This window comes from Trachinotus anak, unplaced genomic scaffold (genome assembly GCF_046630095.1).
Source record: "Trachinotus anak isolate AG129_WGS33_773 ecotype Australia unplaced genomic scaffold, CSIRO_AGI_Tana_v1 ptg000019l, whole genome shotgun sequence".
Lineage (NCBI taxonomy): Eukaryota > Metazoa > Chordata > Actinopteri > Carangiformes > Carangidae > Trachinotus > Trachinotus anak.
The window spans coordinates 21,925,027-21,948,390 of NW_027273870.1; the positions used below are offsets into that span (position 1 = coordinate 21,925,027).

Consider the following 23,364-nt stretch of genomic DNA (forward strand, 5'->3'; position numbering starts at 1 on the left):
ATGTTAATGCTGTGTTCAATAGGAGCTCTGGTCCTAAACAACAATCAACTTTTTGAGAATACATGTTTATACATACATCATATTTCCATTGAGTTAAGTCTTTTCATTTGATCAGCTGGTCAGAGTCAAAGTGATTCAAAAACAACTGTGAGAGGTGAAATATTTTCATTGACACTATATCATCTTTACTTTGACTTAACTACTAAATCAGTGTATCCTGAATCGCACAACTTGCTCAAAAGCAGTTCAACTTAATACACAAATTATATTCTTCTGACTCAACATTCAAGTGGCAAAAAATGCCTTATGTAAATAAAGGTAAGTGGGATGTGTGACTCGTGGGTTTGTCCGGTCCAAGTGGTTGTGGGTTGAGTAGGTAGCAAGCGAAGCAGCTTCATCTTTAAGGCTTTTAAGTATCAATAACTTAACACATGTGTGGCTGTAAGACCAGCTGTAAAAGAAATAAGTGCTAGAGTGGAGTTTCTTTATGCAGCACCAACAATGCATACATTAGTGGTAGTGAAGTAAGACCAAATAAATGACACATATTCTGCAGGTTATAGGAAATATATACCAACCACTTGCCAGTGTCTCGCAAGGCAGTTAAAACATCATTGTAGTTGAACACACTTCCTTCCTGTCACATAACTCTGTAAATTGTGATTTAGACCCATATGATGCACGTGCTGTTACATAAATTCTCCAAGAAGACTACAGTAAAGATAAAAAGATTGTGACCAACACAGAGGAGGACTGTTTGGCACAGATTCTTCAGTCTCACCATTCACCAGTTTACAATAATTTGAGGTCTTCAGCTTTTCTAATCAGTTGATTGGCTGTTGGGCACATGAGCTTCCACGTTCACTACATTAGAGAAAGTTTATTTTATTTTTTTAAATATAATCTTGTATAATCTTTGTATATAATCTTGGCTAATATAGCCTTAAAAAGATGCCAATGGGTCTTTTAAAATGCCCACATGCTATCTCTAGCTAATCTTAACTATGACAAATTAAGAATCTGCAGTCTGCAGTTCCAGATCTCCTCACTATGCTACGTAAGAGATGAGAAAATATTTTTGGGAGGCTCACGTACTTTGTCTGTTTCAGTGCAAACCAACTGCTTTGACCTTGAGAAAAAGTCACTGGTCCCTTTGCAAGGCTTCTCCTCCTCTTTGCTGTATAGTCCCACTGCTGTGGTGGGAAGCATTAGCCCGATCTCAGATTGCACCCCCCCCCACCCCCTCGGGACTGCCAGTTCATTGCTGTGAGCTGAGAAGAGGAAGGCTATGAATAGCTAAAGTTGTCCCTGCCTTTTACCGGAACAACCAAGGTTCCGTAATTAGTTTCCTAAGCACAGCATGAAATTTGTTTGTTGTTATTGTTGTTCAAACAATTGTGAGCAGTGCAAACAGGGTGAGAGAGACTGACGTACCATAAAAGCCTGACCGGTCTCTCCTGATGAAACAGGACAGACGTTTAACACTCAGATCTGACTCATTTTGATCAAAAACTGCAATTATACCTGAAAATCTGTTATTTTTCAGTATTTTTCCCCAATCGTGACATTATCATTCATCCTTCAGTCACTTGACTCAAATGGCAAGAACAAATATTATTTCAGAATAGCAGTGTGTACAATCATATGAATTGTTCTTCTCTTGTAGCATATAAAGTCGTTGAACTGGTGCTTTGGTTCAGCAAATATATAGAAAGATGAAATTCCAGTTACACTTGAAGTGAACAAAGACTCTCTGGATGGCTTTTAGTACTGCACGCACAAGTTTCATTCATCAGTCTCTATTCTTAGTCCTGCAAGAGCTGTGAAGTGGACAAAAATAGCTTTGGGAGGCTGGGGAGGGCAGGTGTGAATTTGTGTCTCCTGGAGCAAACAGGTGACACAGGTGCCCAGGAGATTGAGAGCCTCTGAGAACAAACACACAGGAAATAAGATTTTTTTTCTTTCAAGATATTGGATAAAGATTAAAGTCAGCCACGTTCATCATTTAAAAAAAAAAAAATATTGCTACTACTATTTCTTTGAAAAAGAAAAGCCAACCTTTCCTGGAGTGAACTACCATCATCTGGTGCATCATTAAATTAAATGGCAAATAAAGCTGCTCTAATCAATATTTTTTAATTAATATTGGACAAAATAAATGTGTAATGTGAAGTAGGTCACTCTTAGTAACAAACCCACTGAGGAATTATCTCTAACTCTGCAGTTTTCCTCAGTCCTATGGAGCATTTTTACATCTTCCAGCTCATCGTTTTGGTTTTCCAGCCCACAAACTCCACTCTCATCTATTTTTAGACAAAAAGCTCTGATAAACCCACTGTATGCAACTAGCTGGTGAACATAGTGAAGCATTTAGCAATTAAAGAGCTAGACATTTTGTCTCTGCCAACTTACGGGAAAAAACAAAGCTGAGAGAGGGAATATTAGACTTGCATCCGGTGACCAGAAACACGACTCCAGATGAATATTCATGCTGTTCTGCTCTTGTTGAATGTGGGACTTTTTGCTGTACTTTTTACCTATAAAAACTAATATTTTAATGTTTTATTTATAGCTTTATCCAACACCCAAAAGTGGAAAAAATACACCAGAATAAAATTGAAAAAAAAGGTTTACTTCCTGTAAGGCTGTTGTCCAACTGAAATAAATGGAAATATATCTTGCCTGTATTCAGTCCCTTCCCTCACCAGTTTGTAGCATGCCAAGTTAGACACCATTTCCTTAATTGTGCCCTTAAGCAGTTTACTTTCAATGGTGCTTACTGACCAAACAAATTTTCCTTTTCTTAGAATAATAATATGCATATAGACCAGCAATGATGGTGTGTGCCCAGCAGGCTGGCAGTGCAACATACATCCAGACAGTCCCTGAAGAAGCTGCTGATGGGGAGGTGTTGGGATTTCTTCAGAGTGCTGTGCCAAGTTGGCACTTGACAGATACAGCCACAGCTGTGGTACACACAGACTTTACTTTAGCCTTCTGCACAGACCTAACATGGGGCACTTCAGCATGAGTGTGCCTCCCTTGGGTTGGCTTGGACACAGCTCTCCACATGCTGAGATGAGTAGGCAACAGGTATGCATTAACCTTCTACAGCACCACTGCAGCAGCTAACCTGCCTGCCCCACCTCACAGCTGGCATCCAAACTAGTTTCCTACAGCAGTAGAATGAAACCAGAAACAAGAGTCAGTCACACCCTGCTTATGAGCTACATCAGAACAGTTCAGTGTTCATTGTCGAAACAACTACAGCAATCAATCACTGCTGATTCAAACTAAACCTGAAGGCAATCATCATAGCTGTTATGTTTTGTGCCAGAAGTAAACAATGTGAAATAGGCAGCAAATTTGTTTTTGCAAAATTGTTTCTGGGTGTCCCTAGCCAACATGCAGTATCAGGTTGAGAAAGGCACATTAACTGTTCAGTATCAGTCATAAGGCCTGATCTATTTCTAGTCCAGTTGCAAACCATTACACCAGTACACCGGTTGACAGAAAAGTTATTTTCAAATATAAAATAGTACAGTACAAAAGTTGGTCTGAAATCTTATCAGACATGAATTTAAGAGATTCTTATCAAAAATCTTTGCTTATATGAGAAATTGCTTGAGAAAGCAATTATGAAGACCGAAATAAGGCAAAACTTTCTCTCCAATTAAAAACAGTGTAGGAACACAGAAATCTTTGTAACATCTGTATGGTTTAGTAGGGTGTTCAGATTCTCTTCTTATTGCAGTAACTGGGGTCATATCTGCAAAAATACCCAGGCCAAATCATTCAAGATTAAAATGCTTGAGAGGAAACTCTGTTTGCTGATGGATTGTGAAAACTAAGATCCTGGGGGGCTAAAGTGTGACAGTGATTTCCAGCTTTGAAAAGATGAAACCTGACTTAAAGGACAATCAATCGTTTCAAGGCTACTGGATACAGCTGGCGCATAAACCTTGTTGAGAATAAGGAGAGAAAATTAGAGGACTGAGCTGAAAACCCCTAAATGGCAGCAATATATCACACCAAGCGACCTTAATAGAACAGTTGGAGAGAGTGGAGAAAATATTGGCTGTGCACAGAGCACATAGTAACAGATATAGATCGAGCAGCGGATGTATAGTGGCTCCGCTTAGATTCTCAAATATTAACAGTGGGACGTGAAGGCTGAACAGAGCAATATTAGTGTTTGAAAGCTGAAGGACAGATTCCACTGTGTTATACCTGCCTCTTTAGTAGCTGAAACATGTGACCCAAAAGCAAATAAGAGTTAATGAGTATTTTGACTTTTGCAATCATGAATTCTTTGTGCCAAGAAATGAAATAAGAGGAACCATTTCCTGGATGGCCTCGTAATGCCATAAATATACAGTGTTTGTTGAAATCTCCATTCAATGCAGAAGCTATTAATCGATGGCTCTATTTCAAGCTGGTGCCCTGTAATGTCTCAAAGGAAGAAAGTGAAACCTCAATCCGCGAGCTGCGTGACAGAGGGACAATGTTTCTCCACATTCATTTTGCAGTGAGGCACTTCATCCTATGACAATGCTTCCTCAGAAAAACAATGACTTGGTATTATCGGGCAACAGTCCAATAATACCACAAAATTTTCCTTCATGGATTTCCATCATTACTCATGAGAGCATAAATCTTCTTTGAAACTAAGAGAATCAATCTCCTCTGCTGTGAGAGTGGCCAACTGCCAGAAGGACTCTGGAAGGACTTAAAACCCCAGTCAGTGCCAGCCAACTATTAAAACAGTCATGTGCACAACAAGCAATGAAACAGAGGGAACACTAGAAGCCACAGCCATGAGACAGAAGCCCGTGTTAGAGCAAAGTCGCACTCTCATTCACACACACTGGCACGTGCACACAAGCACTCAGACGCACACACAATCTTGTTTGGCTTTTATTTGTTCCATTAGAAAAAGCTTTTTCTTCAACTGAGGAGGGGCAGCAATCACTGTAAACCACAGGCAGACTGAAGGCATCCATTTAAATGACTCTGCTAGCTGAAAGCAAGTCCACTGTTGTCAAGGCAGCAAGACAGCCATTAAATCACCTGGTACCATTAAAGAATCAATTACTGTGCGGCTCTCTCTGGTAGCACAGTTCTTATACCTGAGAAATCTTTTCGGACAACCAAGGAAGATATACAAGAATGCTGCACTTCACACGTGGCGCTTTTTGCGATATGCTGTCAGGCCCCATATGTTTCCTGCATTGCACACAGGTGATAACACATGAAAGTCATTATGTCTGATCAGGAGGCGTGAAGACATAGACGTGGCTGTGTCACCGGTGCGCTGATGCACTGTTACCTTTGGTTGAGGTGGGCAGCCAGTGGCCAGTCGCTGCAGCTGTTCTGAAGTATGGCTGCAGGAGAGGAGATCTGAGCAGCAAGCTGTGCGGCCCAGTCTCTTCATAAGAGAGGAGATAATGCTGCAGCCACAGCCACACATCGATGTGCTCATTAGTAGCCTAGCTGTTTTCTGGGGTTAAAAGACATGTGAAGAAAAAAAAAAAAGAGAGAGAGAGAGACTAGCTGCAAGCCGCAGCCACTTCCTGGTCTTTGCCGAATTCCCTCAGTTGTCCTCACAGCTGATGCCTCTTCTGTGATGTATTCCACAGGGTGCAGCTGATCCACAGGTACTCCGTCACCGAGATCAGGTTGGTTTCATCTACAGTCAGGACAATACAGATGCCGACGCTCACCTTAATCCACAGTGATGGCACTTGAGTTGGGAAGTACAGTTTCTCGGTCCATTTCCCTCGTGATTGCTTTCCCCTTACTCCACTCCCTCTGCTGTACTTCTGTCTCTGAACAGACACACGCCTCCTGCTGTAGCTCCCCCTTTTGCCAAACTCACTCCCATCTACAAAACACCTTGTCCTGATTTTGCAAAATAATACACAGGATGTAGTGTCTGCCACTACTCCCTTCTGTCTCCTACAATTTCCATCCGTTTCTTTCCACTCCCTCCACTGCCTTCGGCTGCTGTGCAATGAGGATGCTATCCCCGTCAACGCTACTGTCACCGCTGTGTACCCCCCACCCCACCACTACCACCACCAGCAGCAGCAGCAGCAGCAGCAGCAGCAGCTCCAGCAGTAAGCCACTCAGACTGAGCTCCTCCAAGTTGCCGATAAAAGTACTTCACTCCTGACATTCAAGCCTCTAGTTTTACCATTAATTGAGGAAGCAGCAGATAATATAGACGAAATCTAAGCCACTCTGAATGCATAAGAAAGGACTGATTAGAAGGATGCAGTCAGGATGCAGTGGGGGAGGGGTCCAGGGTAAGCATGTAGGAGACAATAACAGAGCAGACAGGATTATTACAGTGATAATCTGTCACTGCAGTCAAATTGTCGCTGATGATTGCTTTAATAATCAGCGAAATAAAATGGACATTTCAAGGATGAAAAGCCTCATAAAGACCGCTTCTTTAATTGATCAAGAAAACCTGAAAAGGCAAGTGGAAAATAAAAGCTGGGAAAAGTGCACTTGTTAAAATCCATCACAATAATTTACAGCTTTTATTAGATTAATTGAATGAGGCACAATATCATACTGTACATAGAGCTTCCATGTCTGTGATTAGTCAGTTTAAACATCTGCAATTTAAGTGCAGATGTTTTTTTTAAATCCCCTTTTGTGTCCACATCTGACCCAGCTTCAGTGAGACGGCACGCTCCCTCATCAGCTCACCACAGATGTTTAACCTTATGAGTCTAGTGACGCACAGGACGACATGAACATCATTTAGCGCAGAAGCTAATAGTTACCAGAGCTGACGAAGCCGGGGGGGGGGCAGTAATAATGGCAAAGCAAAGATAGGCTGACAAAAGCTGAGAACAGGCCCTCTGTTAAAGGAACGGTAGCATCTTGCTATTAATAGCAAATACACAAAATAATGTCAAGTGACTGTTCAGAATCATTGTCTCCCAACACCACCTCAATACAATGAGAAAATGCTAAAAGCTTATGCAGATGCTGCAAAATACTAATAATAACTAGAGTGACAGTTTCCCATACTGCAACAACCAGACGTCTTTAACACCACATAATAATCAGTGTATACATTTGTCAGCGTCAGAATCAGAGACATCAAAACAAGACACCATAATCATATTTCCACTGCTGATTCCCAGTGTACAGAGATTTCTTGAAATGTGACGATTCTGCATTTTGGTTTAAAGCTGAAACAACTCCTTCACTGATCAGTCAATCAACAGAAAATTCATTTTCTAATTAAAAACATTTGGTCTCAAAAACATGAGGTTTTGCTGCTCTTCTTCGTCTATCAGGCGTTTTCACAGTCTGACACAGTGGGGCCCCCCTCAGACAGAATTATTTTAGCCTAAAATATATATTGACAATCAGCACCAATAAAAAAATATGTATGTTATTAGCAGTTCATGTTTGCAATTTACCCATGGGTATACAGTCACCTATCACTGGATTATTTACTAAACATAATGATTCTCAGGTATGTTGTAGAGGTATACAGAACAACGGTTTTCTGTGATGTTTGATCAATTTACGATGTTTATTCACAGTGGACATCGCAGACAATACATCTTGTGTAAATCAGAAGCCAGGACCATTCACCTGTGCCTTTCACCTGGAAGAGTGTCACCATTTCTCTGTATTTCCCTGCATTTCCTAGAGAAAACAGTTAATCTAATAATCGAGAAAATACCTGGCAGTTTACTTGAAAATGGTTAGTTGTTGCCCTATAGTGATTTAACATTGCTTTTTTGATTGTGGTTCTTTTACAAGACAGTTATAAATTGATACAGACAGTGATGAATCTAATTCTATTGAAAGTAATACATGTCATGAAGCATGTCTTCAAAGCTTTAAGTGTTAGACCTTGTCACAGAGGGAAGTTGGCAACAGATTGCCTTGTTTTTTCTTTAATACCATTAACCTCTTGATATTTTGGAGTGAGATGAGTTTACGTGTACCACAATGGCAGACACTGTTATCAGTATGTTTACCAACAGTTTTATTCATCTAGTTTCAGCATGTCCATTACACTTTGCAAAACAGCAGCAGAACTTCAATTTGAATCTGGCAGGTGCTGTTTGAAATTAAACTTCCACAGGTTTGCATCCCACACACAGTATGTGCAGCGTCGTCAGCCTCCACCTCACATGTGCAACAAGTGGATCAGTTGGGCTCGTGACAAATAAGGGAAAAATAAAAATAAAATCGAAACACATTGCCATTACTAAATTCATATTTATCCCCATCACTCTACAGACACAAGCAGTGACTGATCAAGGAAATGAGTTACACAGCTCTTGTTATAAACTGCAAGTCACCGGCCTTCCAGGATGGGGTCATCTTCCAGGCGCTCACTCCCAAGCTTAAGTTCAGCGGCCCACTTCTTCACCATGCTGTAAGAATGTGCATGTGGCAAGAGCTGTATAACTAATTTCCTTCACACTTCTGCGAAACCTAGTCCCCGACCTTGTGTTTACGTGGAGTGCAACCGTATGTGTTTATTTGACTGCTGAAAGTTTTGCTTAAATCAAAACATTTTAAACTTTTGCAGACGTGTCTCATCTCAGTTTTCCCTGCTCAAAGCAAATTCGGGTGTATTAACATCTCTACACTGAGATCATATGCAGACACACCACCTCTGAATGTGGCTTCATGGTTGAATACACTTTTAAGAGGTCAATTAAAGTGTGTATCCACAGAGAGTATTAAAGTATCTCCTGGGCTGTCCACCCTGTGCAGTATACACCATAATGTTTAGGTTTAATGACGCAGAGATCCACACTAAAAATCGACTGCCTAGTCTCTTTTAAGTTGGATATTACAAAAACGACAACAACTGCTATTATTCCGTCCATTTATCTGGGCGAGGTGCATCATGCTTCAGTGTGCAGCTGTGACCGCCTGCCAATTGCGTCCAACATAAAAGGGGGTGGAAAGGGTAATGATGAAGCACTTAAAGCTGTTCTCTGTGCTCACTCACTGGTACATCTTTGTGTTGTTGAGGGGAGTGCTACTAAAAGGTGACACCTCACTGTGATTCACTGCAACAGAGATTTCCTGAAACACCAGGCTGCTATCTCCCTGGAGCAAACGGCACATCAGGAGAGAAATTGAACACAGCAAACAGACAGACCTCTTTCTACAATCATCAAAACAATTTAAAGAAAGGAAAATGTAGCACTGTCAAAGTAGGACAAGGACAGACAGTATCATTTAAAAAAAAAAAAAAAAAAAAAAAAAACTACTTCACTTTAAGTATGCAGCAGCTCGCGTCAAGACAGAATAGAGCAGTGTCCACATTTATCTGAAATCAGCACTCCATAAGAAAAACTTAGCCGAGAAAAGAACAAAACGGTAAATATGATGCTATGACAAAAATACAGGGCAGGGTGAAAGGGTGTCCTGTTCATTATTTATGAATATTGCTTTTCACTGTGTCAGCTCAATGCTTCAGTATTGATCCATAAAACGGAGACTCACTGCACCATAGCAGAGGATTTCAGAGGAAGCCATAACGACAAGGCTGACACACAGCAGCTTTAGGGAGTATCAACCTCCAGGTGACCAGATAACTGGTTTATGATATGCCGTGAATTTCATGATGTGTGAGTAAAGTACAATATAGTTTCTTTATTCTACAGTGTACCCACACAACTGATATTTAGCGGTACGTTAACTGAGGAAAAGCTTTACTGAACAAAACTGTGCTCTATAACAATCTCTGCTGTTTGCTTTAGCCTGGAGAATTGGGCATTGGACGAAATTATTGATGAGTTTACAAGAAGTGCAGAAGGGCAAATCAGTTTACTGCCATTACCACTGCCATCACAGTCTTAACAGATTTTATTATCAACTAAATGGAAAATATTTTACAATTTAAAAGGCCACAAATGAATGATAACCCTAAGCTGCATTGTACCAGGAAGCAGAAAAATATGTCTGATGAATCCCAGAAGACATGTATCTCAACAGTTGATGTAAAATAAAATTATAGCCTGATGGTCAAGGCAGCTTTTTGCACTTTAAACTTAACCAGCAAACACAAACCCAGTCCACCCATCCCCTGGATGACGATGGCTGTGCTCATCTCACCACAGACAATCACAGTGTGGCTCAAAAAAAAAAAAAAAAAAGGCTGTGTCACTGTTGTCTCATCTACCATTGTGGACTGAAATGTGGCATCATTACACCACATGCTGATCCCTTCATGCTGAGACAATGTAACTCATTGTTAAATAATGATTCACACTTCGCTCCCACTTCTGTGATCAAGACGTGTATAACATTTAGTGAGCCTACTTTGGTTGGTTTTTAAAAAAGAAAAAGAAATAAATAAATCAACAAAGTTAATGTAATTTGTGTATTTGGGGTTTATTCAACTGTGAGCATTACAATGTGTCTCTGTGTGTCAGATGTCTGTGTTATCAGAATGTGGTGCACCTCTGGTTCCAAAAAGCAGCCTTAAAATATTAATCATGGTTTACTGTGGAGCTGAACCAGCTTAGAAGCACTAACTTCTCAATCACAAGCTGAGACTGCAAAGACAGATTTGCAAACTTAAACCCTACTGTAACCTGATGCTGTTTGAATATCCTCTTCTAAATTTATGTTAAACTGTCCCCATTTTTTTGTTTTTGTTTATGTATTGAATTGAAATTGATTTAAGCAGATCTTTTGTCCCCACAATGACCAAATCTGATCTAAATATCATCCAAACATGTATAATGGCAGTGTATTAACATTCTCAGCACTGTGGTTGAAATTTGTTGGTTAAATAAAAAAATAATAAAGCACTACCACAAATGCATAAATAATTATAGTTCTGAAATCTTTGACTCAAACCCATGGACTTAATCCTTAATTATTCCCTTCTGAGGGCTCTTGCTATTAATCTTCATTACTGAAAGATAACATTTCATTACACTGCATTTCAACCATGAAAAATTACTTTTAAGCCACTTCACAGTTGTGTTGAGATGCATAAATCCCACTTCTTCTCTCCCAATACTAATTCTGATACCAAAACTCCAAACCAAGTGCTGAACCAGTGACACCAGTGCTTCTCCTTATATGCAAACCTAGTTATATTGAACTCACTGGGATACTAACTACTTTAAAGTGGATTTGCAAAAACATACTAAGGCTACATTTTATAACATTTCTGTTCTTGGCAGCAGCTAAAGCTGAAATTACAATAAGGACATAGAAAGACACAATTTCTTTGACATTTCTGAAATACAAAGTCATGAAATCATATTGTGTTTTAACATCATTACATGTCTTGAGGTCTTTGTTAAGTAGTGATTTAAAAAGCACATTACTTCACTCTTTTTCTACAAAATGAAAGACTCCATCTGCCTCTATATCCTTGTTTTAACAATTTAAAAGTCATGTTCCCTTTGATGTATAAAGATAGTTGTGCTGTGACTGATGTCTATAAATCTATAGCACACTCTTAATGAGAAGACTGATGCTGCCACTAATAAAACATTAAGGCAGACTGCTGTTACCAGTGTGTAATGGGGAAAGCTTTAGGGGCTATAAAGTCCCCAACCAAAGCAATACAATCATTAATGTTATCAGAGCAGAGGAGAAATTACCCACTTAACACTGACCTAATCTGTAGTGTTTAAATTTCCAAGAGGAGAACAACACTCTTTTGAAAAACCATTAAGATTTGGTCTTGTGGACAAATTATTTCAGTGGTTAATCAAGTGACAGATGTGTGATAATTAACATGGTGCCATTAATCAAACCAATTGATGGTTGATACATTGAAGTGGGCTTGCAAATTATGCCCTCAATTATCCTGAAGTTCCCAAACTGTGACAGACTGAAAGGAAAAAGACCCACAAGTCAAATATCGTATCAAAGTAGTAGTGTAGCAAATGTTTGTTGTAAAGTTAACAACCTCTCATATAAAGGCGAACTAACCAGTTTCTGTTAAAACTTGCACAAATTTATCTCTCATTTAAATTTAAAAAAAAAAAAAAAACCCTCAACATGTGACCATATGACTGATCCTGCAGACAAACCGTATCTCCTATGAGTAGGCTGCGCTCTAGTGGGCAAAGACTGACACCTCAGGCAGGACTCAGACTAACATCTGTCCCTGAAGAAAAGGCTGGAGATGGAATATTTCTCATTACCCGAGACCATCAAAAGCATCAGCATGTACTTACTAGCCTGGTTATTTTGTCAGGAAGACAGACTCAGGGTATATTTGGTATATTTCTACCACTGAAATCACTCAAATCATCAGAACTCATCTCTGGGCACCAGACCAAAGTAAAAAGAGGACCAGCAGAGTCACAACTTCCCATCTCCCCTTGCAGGGACAAAGTTGGATTTCCTGTTTTCACTGTGGTCTCCACAGCATGAATGAGTGACAAAGTGTAAACCACACCCCTAAAAAGATGACACAGTTCCTCACATCAACAGCCATCTGTTGCTGTAACCACTAACAATTTTTACAATACAACGAAGAGCAGCCTCAGCACAAAGTGTTGAAAAATACAAACCAATTGATCTGATTACAGACCACTGTCCATTATCCTGAATAGAGCAGTGAGCTAAAAGTTTCAGCTGAAAAAAATCATAATAGATAAGAATTTAAGCTACAAGCCAGATATCTGTTACTTCTGCTCTTCCTCTGTTTATCAAAGTCCTCACAACCATAAACATACAGGTCTGGTTAGCCACTGGTTAGCACCTGCAGTACATAAAGCTGTTTACCATCACTACTGACCAACTGTCAGTCGGTCATGGTTCATTTAAAATGCTAACACATTTGGCTCACATGGAGAATAACTGCTCTTCTTAAGTGGAAACAATTTGACAATTTGTTTGTTGTTCACTTTAAGATTTCATCAGCTGCAGACTGTTTACATCAGTAAGGTATGATTTTGACTTGTGATCATTTGCACTGACCACTGATCACTGGCAAAAAAAAAAAATAGAGTTGTTCAAACTTTCTGGACTTCTGAAATGTGCATCAGCAGCGATTTCTACTGTCCCAAGCCTCCTCCATTATCAACTGTATGTATGCTCTTCTGTGGAGCAGCCAAAATGCTGTTCTGAATTATTTACAGAGAATGAGTGGGTGAGAGGTGTGGGACTGATTAGGGAGTGACACAGAGGATAGTTAAATCTCAGTCCCTTTCAACAGTCTGCTTAGGAAGCAGTTTCAAATTCAAATTTTAAAGGACCTTTCCAGGAAATGAAAGCAGTGCACTTCTTCCTGCAGGATTTCAGCAGCACACCAACACCTTTCATTGGATCCTATTCTTCTGTTCATTAATATGTTCAATGTAAGGAGCAGAATTTCTTCCAAAGATGGTAACAAACAGGAGTTTGCACAGTTCAGTGACTGGACATCTATATCAAAGTGATTTGGTTCTTTTAAACATGGGAATTTTATTATATTCATCATTTCAGCATCATGTTTGCAACAAGACAGTTTTTTCATTAACAGACAAATTCATCATTCATCGTCAGTAGCATCATACAATCTCCATCATTGAGGCAATAACCACCTTTACTGACTTTTGCGGCTGCTTTATGTCCTTTAAAATGCACTGAGAAGCAGGGTGATAGAAATACACAGCAAACACAAATAAATGATTCTGCTTTTACATTTATCTTTGATATGGCAACGTTCAAGGAGATAGCACTAGGGTACAAATAGAGAAGTTGCACTTAAATGAAAATTCAATCCTCAAATCACCGTCCTGAATTATTCAAACTCCATATCAAATTTCCTTTATCCAGTCCCTGAGACCAAGGTAGCAGTTTTAGGGGGAGGACAATTTTAACATTTTGACATTTGAGTGCCAGTCCACACTTTAAAAATGCAGCAGTGAGCCAAGCAAGGCACTTCTACGTGCTATCACTTTACCTTTAATTCACCGGCGCGTGCCTTGGATGAATAATTCAGCACAAGCACCACACACTTGGCTTTGAGGAAGAATCCCCCTCACGGGACTGAACACTGAATACACCATAAAGACCTCAGGCAGTAATTTGTGACAAACACACGTGCATTGCCCTATTGTACATAATCATCAATATTTGCTTCCCGACCTTAAGAAAATGTGGGTCACTGCACCTTAAAAAAAAAGGAGTTTGATATTTTATATTAAGAAAAAAAAGAAAACAGATGAACTAGCCACATTCAAATAATCCTTACTAATGTCTGCACCACTAACATAAAGCTATGAATCAAACAACTTATGCTGCAGCTACTCACATGCCTCTTCACTTCCCTGCTCCCACACAAACTGCAGCAAATGACCAACACACACCTAGGATGGCTCTGAATGAATTCACCAGTGTTTGTTCGTAACAACCTCAACAACTTCCACTGTGTCTCGTGCGGAAGTGTGAAAGGTCTGCATCCTGCCTGAGATGCTGACAATGAAACCCTTGGGTGGGGCCTTCCGTACATCTACCAGTGCAATGATTTTCTTGTCCTCCTTTATCTCTGTGGCACATTTTCCCCCTTACATGACACATGTTTGCACATCCTTAAAAGGAAGCTGAAGTACATCAAGCCCTCTAATGTGAAACACATCACACAACCAAGGGTTTTCTTGCAGTAAAGCTTTTACAGCTGTTTTACTTTTGGCCTCATATGTTTCTATTTTTTCGTAGGAAAATAGTATACCATGATTTAAAAACAAACAAAATCTTGGGGAGCACACTATAAATGAAAGATAGGGAAGGAATATTCACAATGAGACACATATCAAGACTAAATTATGTTCTGAAACAATTATAAATGAATCAGCAATTATTTTGATTATATAATCAATTAGCTTTTTTCTGTTATAGATCACTGCAAAAGGAATATCTTTGGGTTTTGGAGTGCTGGTCAAACTAAACAAGCAATTTGGAGATGGCCTTGACCTTGGGGTCTGAGGACTTGTGATGGGCATTTTATCACTTCTGACATTTGGCAGACTGAATGATTAATTAGTTACGCAAGAAAACAATCAGCAGATGAATTGATAATGAAGATAAGTTACAGGTAAGTCATTTGCAATGTTACTCCTGCACTACTGTATTAAAAATTGTTAAAGTTAAGGTAATAATTAAAAAAGGAGACTGAAAACAAGTCCCTTTAATCTGCAATGTCATGTGATTGTGCATTGTGGATTACTTATAAATATACACTGTTTTACTACCTCAGAGCTATGAAGGGAAAAAAGGTCATCTTCATAAAAATACAAAGGAACCAAAGAAACCAGTTCAGCACACACCTCCAGTCCAGGCTAGTGTAAAACACTATAAACCTTTTTGACTGTTCCTGTTGTTGTGCTGTCCTAATCTTGACTGAGCCTATTTCTGCTTTTCTTCTCATTTTGAATCTGCTTCTTTTTTATTATCTCTGTATATGGTTTACTTTTTTCTGACCCCTTCTTTTTAAAGAACAGTAACATACACAGTAATGTCTTTATATTAGTTTACTTTATTTCTGACTCCTCCCTGTAAAGAACTTTGCTGATTCTGCAGTTAGATAACTGATCGAGTCTTCAATATTAAAAACATGGGTGTTTCCCATAGGTTGAGAACTTGTTTATGGTGGCTGGTGCCATGCTTGAGTGGAAATGATTTCACTTGATGACAGACCCTTACATGGGAAATGTGTTGCTAGGAAACAACTGGGTTCAAGCTTACATCCTCTCAACTGTTGACAACACCTAACAACCAACGCCAGCATGACATAAACTTGAGATGTTTTTATGTCTTTTAATGAGCACAACAGCATTTATGAATGTGTGAAACTGTAAAAGGTCCTGTGCATTGGCAAGGATACTGCCCTACTTGGAAGTGAGCCAGGCTACTCTTCTTTGCCTTTTCAATAGAAGAAGTGCCCATATCGTCCTTATCTTTTCAACAGCATCCTTGTTTGCTTTGTTTGGCATTTGTCCTCCAGGTTTCATTTTCTGACAACACAGCTTGTCAACAATCTTCGTAGTTGAGTTGAAGTTTATACACAGAAGAGATACTACATTGTTTGCACTTTGAAAAATATGCATGATTGTAGCAAAGGAGAACTGAGAAAGGAGCCTAATAAATGGCTGTTATATATCTGCAGCCGTCTGCTGTATACTTCCCAACATGCAAATAAAGATAGATAGCCAACAAGCAATTTAGACAGCCTCTTTGTCATCAACAAACAATGCACATATACTCTTACTCATTCAAAACAACCACAAATGTCCCGAGCCTTGTGATAAGCACTCCTCAGAGCACACACACACACACATCCTGACCCTGAGAAGTTCATACAACTGCAGTGTTTACTTACAGTTCTCTCTGTCTGCCTTTGTTCAGGCCAAAATTGGTCTTCTCCACTCCAGGTCCTACTCTAAGGGTCGATTCTTTCTGTGGACAAAGAGCGAGAAAGAGCTGTTAGTACAGTGACCTCAGAGCACATCAAAGGGTTAACAAGTGATGGGGCTGTCTGGAATAGGAGGAGAAGGCAGGAGGGCCAGAGCAGTGAGATAAGAACGCTGGGATCTTACAGTTTATCCTCTAAAACCCAGACAGAACATGCCAGTTCTTCAATAGGTTTGCCAAAGAAACTACAACAGTACTATTCAACAACCTGGCACAACATACAATACCTGCATCAGCATGTAACTAACAGTGAGTCACCACCATAGATGTGTCACTTCTACCCGTCTCGTCTGATGGGAAGAGAACAGGGGGCAGCTGCTAAAAACCCAGTGCACATATAACATCAGTAACACCTTAACACACACGTGTATAAATACAATGCAGATTTGAAATTTTAAAGTCCTACTTCAATTTGAATTTCTCACCTCTTTTGGTAAAGGAATATGATGATAACTATGATATGGCAGCCATTGCGCACATTTGTGAATTTCTTCAAAAGAGGATAAAACCATTTTTGGGCATACATGTATGACATGCATTTGAGGAAATACAGCCTCTGTCAAATTCCGTGGTGCTATACTGAGTGGATTATGTCATAGCTCTGTATAGCCTTCAAACAAATTGGTACAAGATGTTTTCTCCCTTTTTCAACAAGCTAACATACTATCAGTTCTCATCCACTGGCGATTTAAGGGATTTCAGCTGTTACACATTTAGCATTTGAGAGGAACCATAATACTTTTCTGTTGTGTTATTTCAACATCTGCTGATTACCACTGTAAAGCTCCTTATCAGTTTTCGTCCAACTTATACAAAGTAGGTGGTGTCTAGCTAGCATTAGATTTTCAGCTTCCAAGAGTCCAGCTGCGGTTACAGAAAATGACCAGACCATAAAAACTCACAGTAACAGGTAGCCCTTTAAAACTCTATGTGCACTCTCTGTGTTACATCTTCAGAACATACACAGTAATGTACTCGTAGATGTACGTAGAGAAACGTAGATAGGGCTAAGCTAAGGCTAACACCAATGGCCCCACAGCTGATTCTCTGCCTGTAGAAACTGAAGTGATACAACCAACTATATTTAGACCACTTTCACACAGAAAGAACCAATTGTGGCATTACCAACACTGTCTATTCACCAGTCACATCTGAATAAGTCCCTGTGATCCATCTAACCCAATCCATGTGTTTTAATTCTCAAACTTAAAGCAAATCTGTACAAATCACCCAAAAGTGGTTAGCTGATTTCTGTACCCTCAGGTATCATTTTCTTAATAACATGTCATAACATTACATAGACAAAAGGTGTTTTAATATGAGAAATTGAGCTGTTGGTTTTGAGCAGCTGCCTACAAATATAATTAGACCCACTAGATTCCCCAGCAGCGCTGAGGAGCTGGCTTGTGTAGAGAGAACAGGATTTCTAAGTTGACGTAAACAAAACTGGATATGAACATCGAGTTCTGGGAAATGAACAGATGCCCAGACAGCCTATCCAGCTGTTTGACATTTGATAACCGTGAGACAGAAAGATGGTCGACAGACAGAAAACCCTAGAATTCTGAATTCTGAGACACCAAAAAAAACCAAAATAAAATTTCAAAACCACTTTCCACAATTTCAAAATTGTCGGAGAGACCACTCCCATCAAGACAAAAGTGTTTTATCATAGGATAAAGGTGATCAATCAAAACAACTTTGCACTGATTTTCTGTGACCCTTACCTCCAAGGGGACAAGTGGAGCCAAACCATGCCACCAAAATGCCCCTCCAAATTATAACAGAGCCACTGGATGCTCTCAGTGTAGGAGTTAAGCATCCAGGCCTGTGTCATTCTCTTTAGGTACACATCACCATATCACTTTTTTCCACATCTCTGTAGACCATTGTCTATATGGCTTTTGCACTAATGAACTCCCAAATGTGCATTCATCTTTGTAATGACAGGGTTTATACACCGCAACCCTACTACAATATCCCTCTCTATGTAATTGTTGACAGACTGTTCTTGCTGACACAGTCCGATCACTCCCTGCATAGACCTTCTCAATCGCCTGATGGAAGAGTTGCTCTTCTGTTTTTCCTTCTATACCCCCCTAATACACGAGCATCAGCCATCAAATAAGTGCTCTTTCAAAGTCACTTAGATTTTTTCTTCTCACCATCTTAATACAGCATTTTTTGCTCAGCATTTTTATACCTGCCACAGAGCATGATTGAATGTTTACTGCATGCAGTGCACCTGTGTGGAAGCGTCTGCATTTGTTATGTTTCTTCACTCATTTATTCAGGTTTCTTTCCCTTTATTTTGTCACCTGTCTGTATACAGGGAATCCTATAGTTCTTGTTTTTGCAGTAGGAGGATTCATGTCACAAAGAGTCACTTCATTATTTGTGTAATAATAATGTATGAAACTACTGGTGGATGTTTCCTACATACTGCCAATGACAAAGATTATTTTTCAAGACAAAAATACAGTTAAGCTAATGGAAAAAAGACACTCCCCAGAAAGATGATTTCAATTAGGACAACTAAAACATGGAGAAAAAACTTAAGTATTTTGACAATCTGTTTCGTGTTCTGTTTGTATTGTTGGGAAAAATGGGCTAACTGTTTTCACTGTATTGCCTTTCACTTGTATTTTTGATTGCAGTCATTTGTCAGAGAAGAAAAAAGGAAGAGAACATCAACTCATTACTGCAACATCAATTCACATACAGCACAGAGAAAAACAGCTTAGGTGAAGAACAAAAAAAAAAAAAAAAAAAAGGTATCTCCAAGAGTTAATAGCTCATGGGTATAAAAACAAGGGGAGAAAGAAATGGGTTAGCATAAAAACACATAAAACCAAAGCTTTCTCCGTTTAAAAAAAAAAAAAAGCAAAATCTGCTTCCAGGGCACCATGAAGGCCAAGTGGTTTGGTGAGGCATGCCGTGTCGCCACAGCATGCCCTACTTGTTTCTGGGAGGAAACCTTTGATGCACATCTGTCCGTCTCTCTCCTCATCTTCCTATCTGCATCTATTCAGTTGCCATCAAATGAAGGCACAATGCCAAAAGAAATGTCTAAAAAAAAAAAAAAAAAAAAACTGCCTCCAAAATGAACAGGAGAATAAGTGCCAAACCAGAGTTACTTTGGCGCTATACTACGAGTTTTCTTTCAAAAAACCTCTTCTTATTATGGACAGAAAGCTTTGCTGCTTCTGTTTTGCCCTCTCTGCAAGCTCCTTGTTGACCAACCCCTGTATTCAGAAACAAAATAAGCAAGCTTTTAACTTCTATATGAGCCCACAGCTTTCTACAAACAGTTCAGAATGCTTTCTGATAGGTCTTTGAGTGAAGCAAACACAGATTGTGGATACCTGCAGCTTCAGTCTGGCTCAGGATGGGCCAAATAAAATGAGCCATCTCTAGTGAACAAAAATCATTGTCCTCATTTAGAAACTGTCCTCTTTGACCAGGGAAGACAAAAATGGATTTTGTGCAAGTTTGTGCAAGTTTCTCAACTTGCATATGCACTTGTATGTGGATTCATTTAAAAGAGCAAGCAGTGATGTGCCTAAATTACAGTTAGTGTGATTCAAATTTAATTAAAGTCAGTATTAAGCCTAATCGACATCCATGCCTCTTAATTCTTTTACATAACAAAAGTGCATACACTGTGATAATATAACAAACCAACAAATAAATAACAAAAGTTACATCACAAAAATAACTTGGCACTGCAACAAAATGCTGTGAAATACTTAACACAAGCATAATAGCACTCTTGATAACATAATGGTATTAGGGCTCTCTTCAGAATAGTTGTCTCTTTCTTGTTGAAATTGTGGCTAAATTTTATGCAACATTTGACTGAAACATGACTAATGTAGAAAGATACAGTTTGAGACGCCAGCACTCGAATAAAATGTGGGCCTGTAGATATTTTAGATTTACCTGCTTTGACTTCATTCTGAAACATTTTAGAGGGTGTTCGGTGAAAGGTTATCAGGGATCATTGTTCCAAGTTAAACAGTCTGCATTAGGTAATCAATATGGGTCACATAATAGATGCAATAGCTTCCACTTTAACTTAATATACCAAACATAATGTATATTGTGGGCTACATATTGTTATTTCAACATAGTCTTGTGATACCCCTTGGCGTTGTCAGACTGTCTTCAATTCCAGCTGCAGGTGTGAACATCGAGCGCAGTCTGGTTGACGTGTTTTCACACAGGAGTGCTGGAGTCTCTTACAGATTAATAATAAAAACAGGCCTCGTCTCGTCACATTGGACCAAGTTTTAGGGCGTGACTCACTCTGTAGTTTGTCAGCATTTAGTTTTAGCTCCAAGCTCTGTGGTCCACATGAGAGCGTCATTAAGGATCTTGCTTTGATGAATGACGACCACAGTCTAAAGGCTGGGGATGCTAAGGAGGGAAGGAGGGAGGGAGGGGTGCCAGCTTCTGCATAACACTATGCAGGGACTATGTACTGGTGAAAGGTAATTCACTTAGCTTACCACACAGTATTGATTTTGCTCACACAGTAACTAATGACATCCTTTCAACATGTAGACTGAGATGGGTTTAACTCTACTAAAGTCAGCAAACTGTCTGGAGCAGCTGCAAACTAACAAGCAGTACAGAGAGTGTGAAAGACACTTCATAAATCACTGCTGGAATGTAGCCTCATTTCCTCTCCGACCCCACCTCCTCAACAGCTTCTTCCTCCAAGTCCAGGATCTTTCTACACCAAGTAACTGAGACTTGAACATCACAATCATGACACAATTTGCAGCTGTGAGTCTCAGCAGTTACAAAAAAAAAAAAAAAAATGTTTTCCCTGCAGCATACTAGCTCACATTTCAGCCAAGCAGAGCAGACATTACTAAACAAAACAGAAACTAATGAGGAGGCAGAATTAATGAAAGAGTACATGTTTGGGGAACACTGTTGATTCAGAGTTGATTAATGTTATTACAACAAAGTCAATTCATGCTTTTCCAGACATTGTTCCCGTCAGGGGGCAGACTCAGTCGCGATTTTTAAATTCTTGAAGCCCATTTCCTCTCTGTACTGTTGTTCTGGCTCTGCAAAGATTCACAACAGTTTTACTAGGGCCAAATAATATCCAAAAAAAAATATTATATTGAAATTATTCAAACAGATAGTGCGATATGAGTCACAACCTTAGTGGGAATGGTAAATTTTAAATTTCATTTTCACTGAAAAATAAATGTGTGATGTGATTTTTGAGGTCTGTAACAAAACACTCATTATGCTTATATCTGGAGAATATGTTTTGTAGGCCGGGGTATCTCTGCAGCACCACATTACTTCATTTATGGTATGTTGTGAGAAATTTCACCTTTTATCAAAAAATTTGCAGCTTTTGGATCGTTTGGATATTTAACTAGGACATATAACGATTTCAATAACATTTAAATTAATTATCAGCTCTAGTTTCTACTGACAAAGAGTAATGTCTGCTGAACTGTTGGTGCCATTTTTAGTTTTACTATTAATATCAGTGACAACAGCAATAACAATGGTGATCATTATAGATGTTAGATAGTTGTCCAAGTAGATGTATAGTAATCTAAGCAGGTACATTTCTATCCAAATGGGTGTTTTTTTTTTTAAACTTTGCACTCAAAAACCTGAGTGGAGATGCTGAAAAAAGAACTTGAAATATTAACAAAACCAAAGTTCGAAAAAGCAAGTTGCATCAAAGTGCTATGGAAACAGTATAGTGAATGAATCACAAACGTCTATCAATCCTTTGCTCTACTGAACAGACAAAAAAAAAATTGTGGTGGATGAAAACACCTAATCTATGAGGACGAATGAGGAGACTGCAACCGTCCGCAAATGAATACATGACACAAACAAATATTATATTCCCATCATGTCCTCTGTATTATAGCTATATTATTTAAGGTTTGACCCCTAATTACGTCATCTCGTTGCATCCTCTTTTTCTGTAATTGTTAAATGGCACTCTTCAGGAGAATTAGTGCCATCTACTGTTTATCTCCATGAACCAATTCCTACTATTCGCATAACAGCAGTGGATGAAAACGCACATTAATTCACATTTTCTTCTGCAAATTTTCTCAAATCAAGTTGACATTTTTCCTATGTCTGTACAGAATCCTGACTTATGATATAATTAATTAGGTAATTATGATATGATTAATTGTGTTGCCGTCTTTGCAATGATGTTTCACTCAAAGTGACATTAAATTCAACAACACATTTTCACTACTTTTTAGTTTGATTAATGTTAAAGTGAACTCGTTAGACTAAGAGGTGCTTACTGTGGACTGACTGAATACCAACAGGCACACAGTCAACAGGCCAGGTCATTGTGGCCCCTAAATATGTGTATTTGATATTTCAATATATAAAATACAGTAAACACATGTTTGTATTTTTTTCCTCTCTCACTGTTTAGTATCATAAAACTTGATTTGTTGTTTTGTCTCTGGCCTAATTTGCATCTCATCAACATTCAGCCTGCAGATAAGATGTTACCTAAGTGTTCCAGCACAATGAAGAAAGAAAAAAATGATCCAAGCTGCCTTTCTCTCAATGTGTGACCTTTGGTAAATTTCACAGCACATCTAACTGTAGCAGAGTTATAATTACTTCAAATGCAGCTAATATAATGCAGAGGAAGGTTGTTTATTGTAAACATTAAACAGTAAATTGGTTTCTAATAGATGATAATGAGTCTTAATGACACATAATCTGCATTTAATATTACATGAAACAAGATAAATAGCAGAATCTAAAAAAACTTATTCCATTTTTTTAATCTGTCAAATGATTAGTGACTGTCTTCTGTATAAAGATTGTTCTTAGAGAGCAGAGTAAGAGGTGTTTCATCCCAGAGGAAATCATGAGGAACCTAAGCGCCAACGTGCTGCTACCATGGAAACA

The 23,364-nt window shown here is 39.0% G+C and overlaps 1 protein-coding gene across 2 annotated transcripts in view; it reads right to left on the reverse strand.

Annotated features, from left to right (window-relative positions):
- Positions 1-23,364, reverse strand: part of fbxw7 (F-box and WD repeat domain containing 7) — a 115,253-nt gene that overhangs the window by 76,712 nt on the left and 15,177 nt on the right. The window contains exon 3 of one of the 2 annotated variants that reach the window (XM_071505676.1): positions 16,337-16,413. Coding sequence is in view for 1 of the 2 variants with exons in the window: in XM_071505675.1 (XP_071361776.1) it covers positions 5,330-5,482 (153 nt within the window). In the remaining variant the exon portion in view is untranslated. Of the gene's footprint in view, positions 1-5,329; positions 5,648-16,336; positions 16,414-23,364 lie in introns of those variants that run through there. The other variant, XM_071505675.1, reaches the window with a different exon arrangement.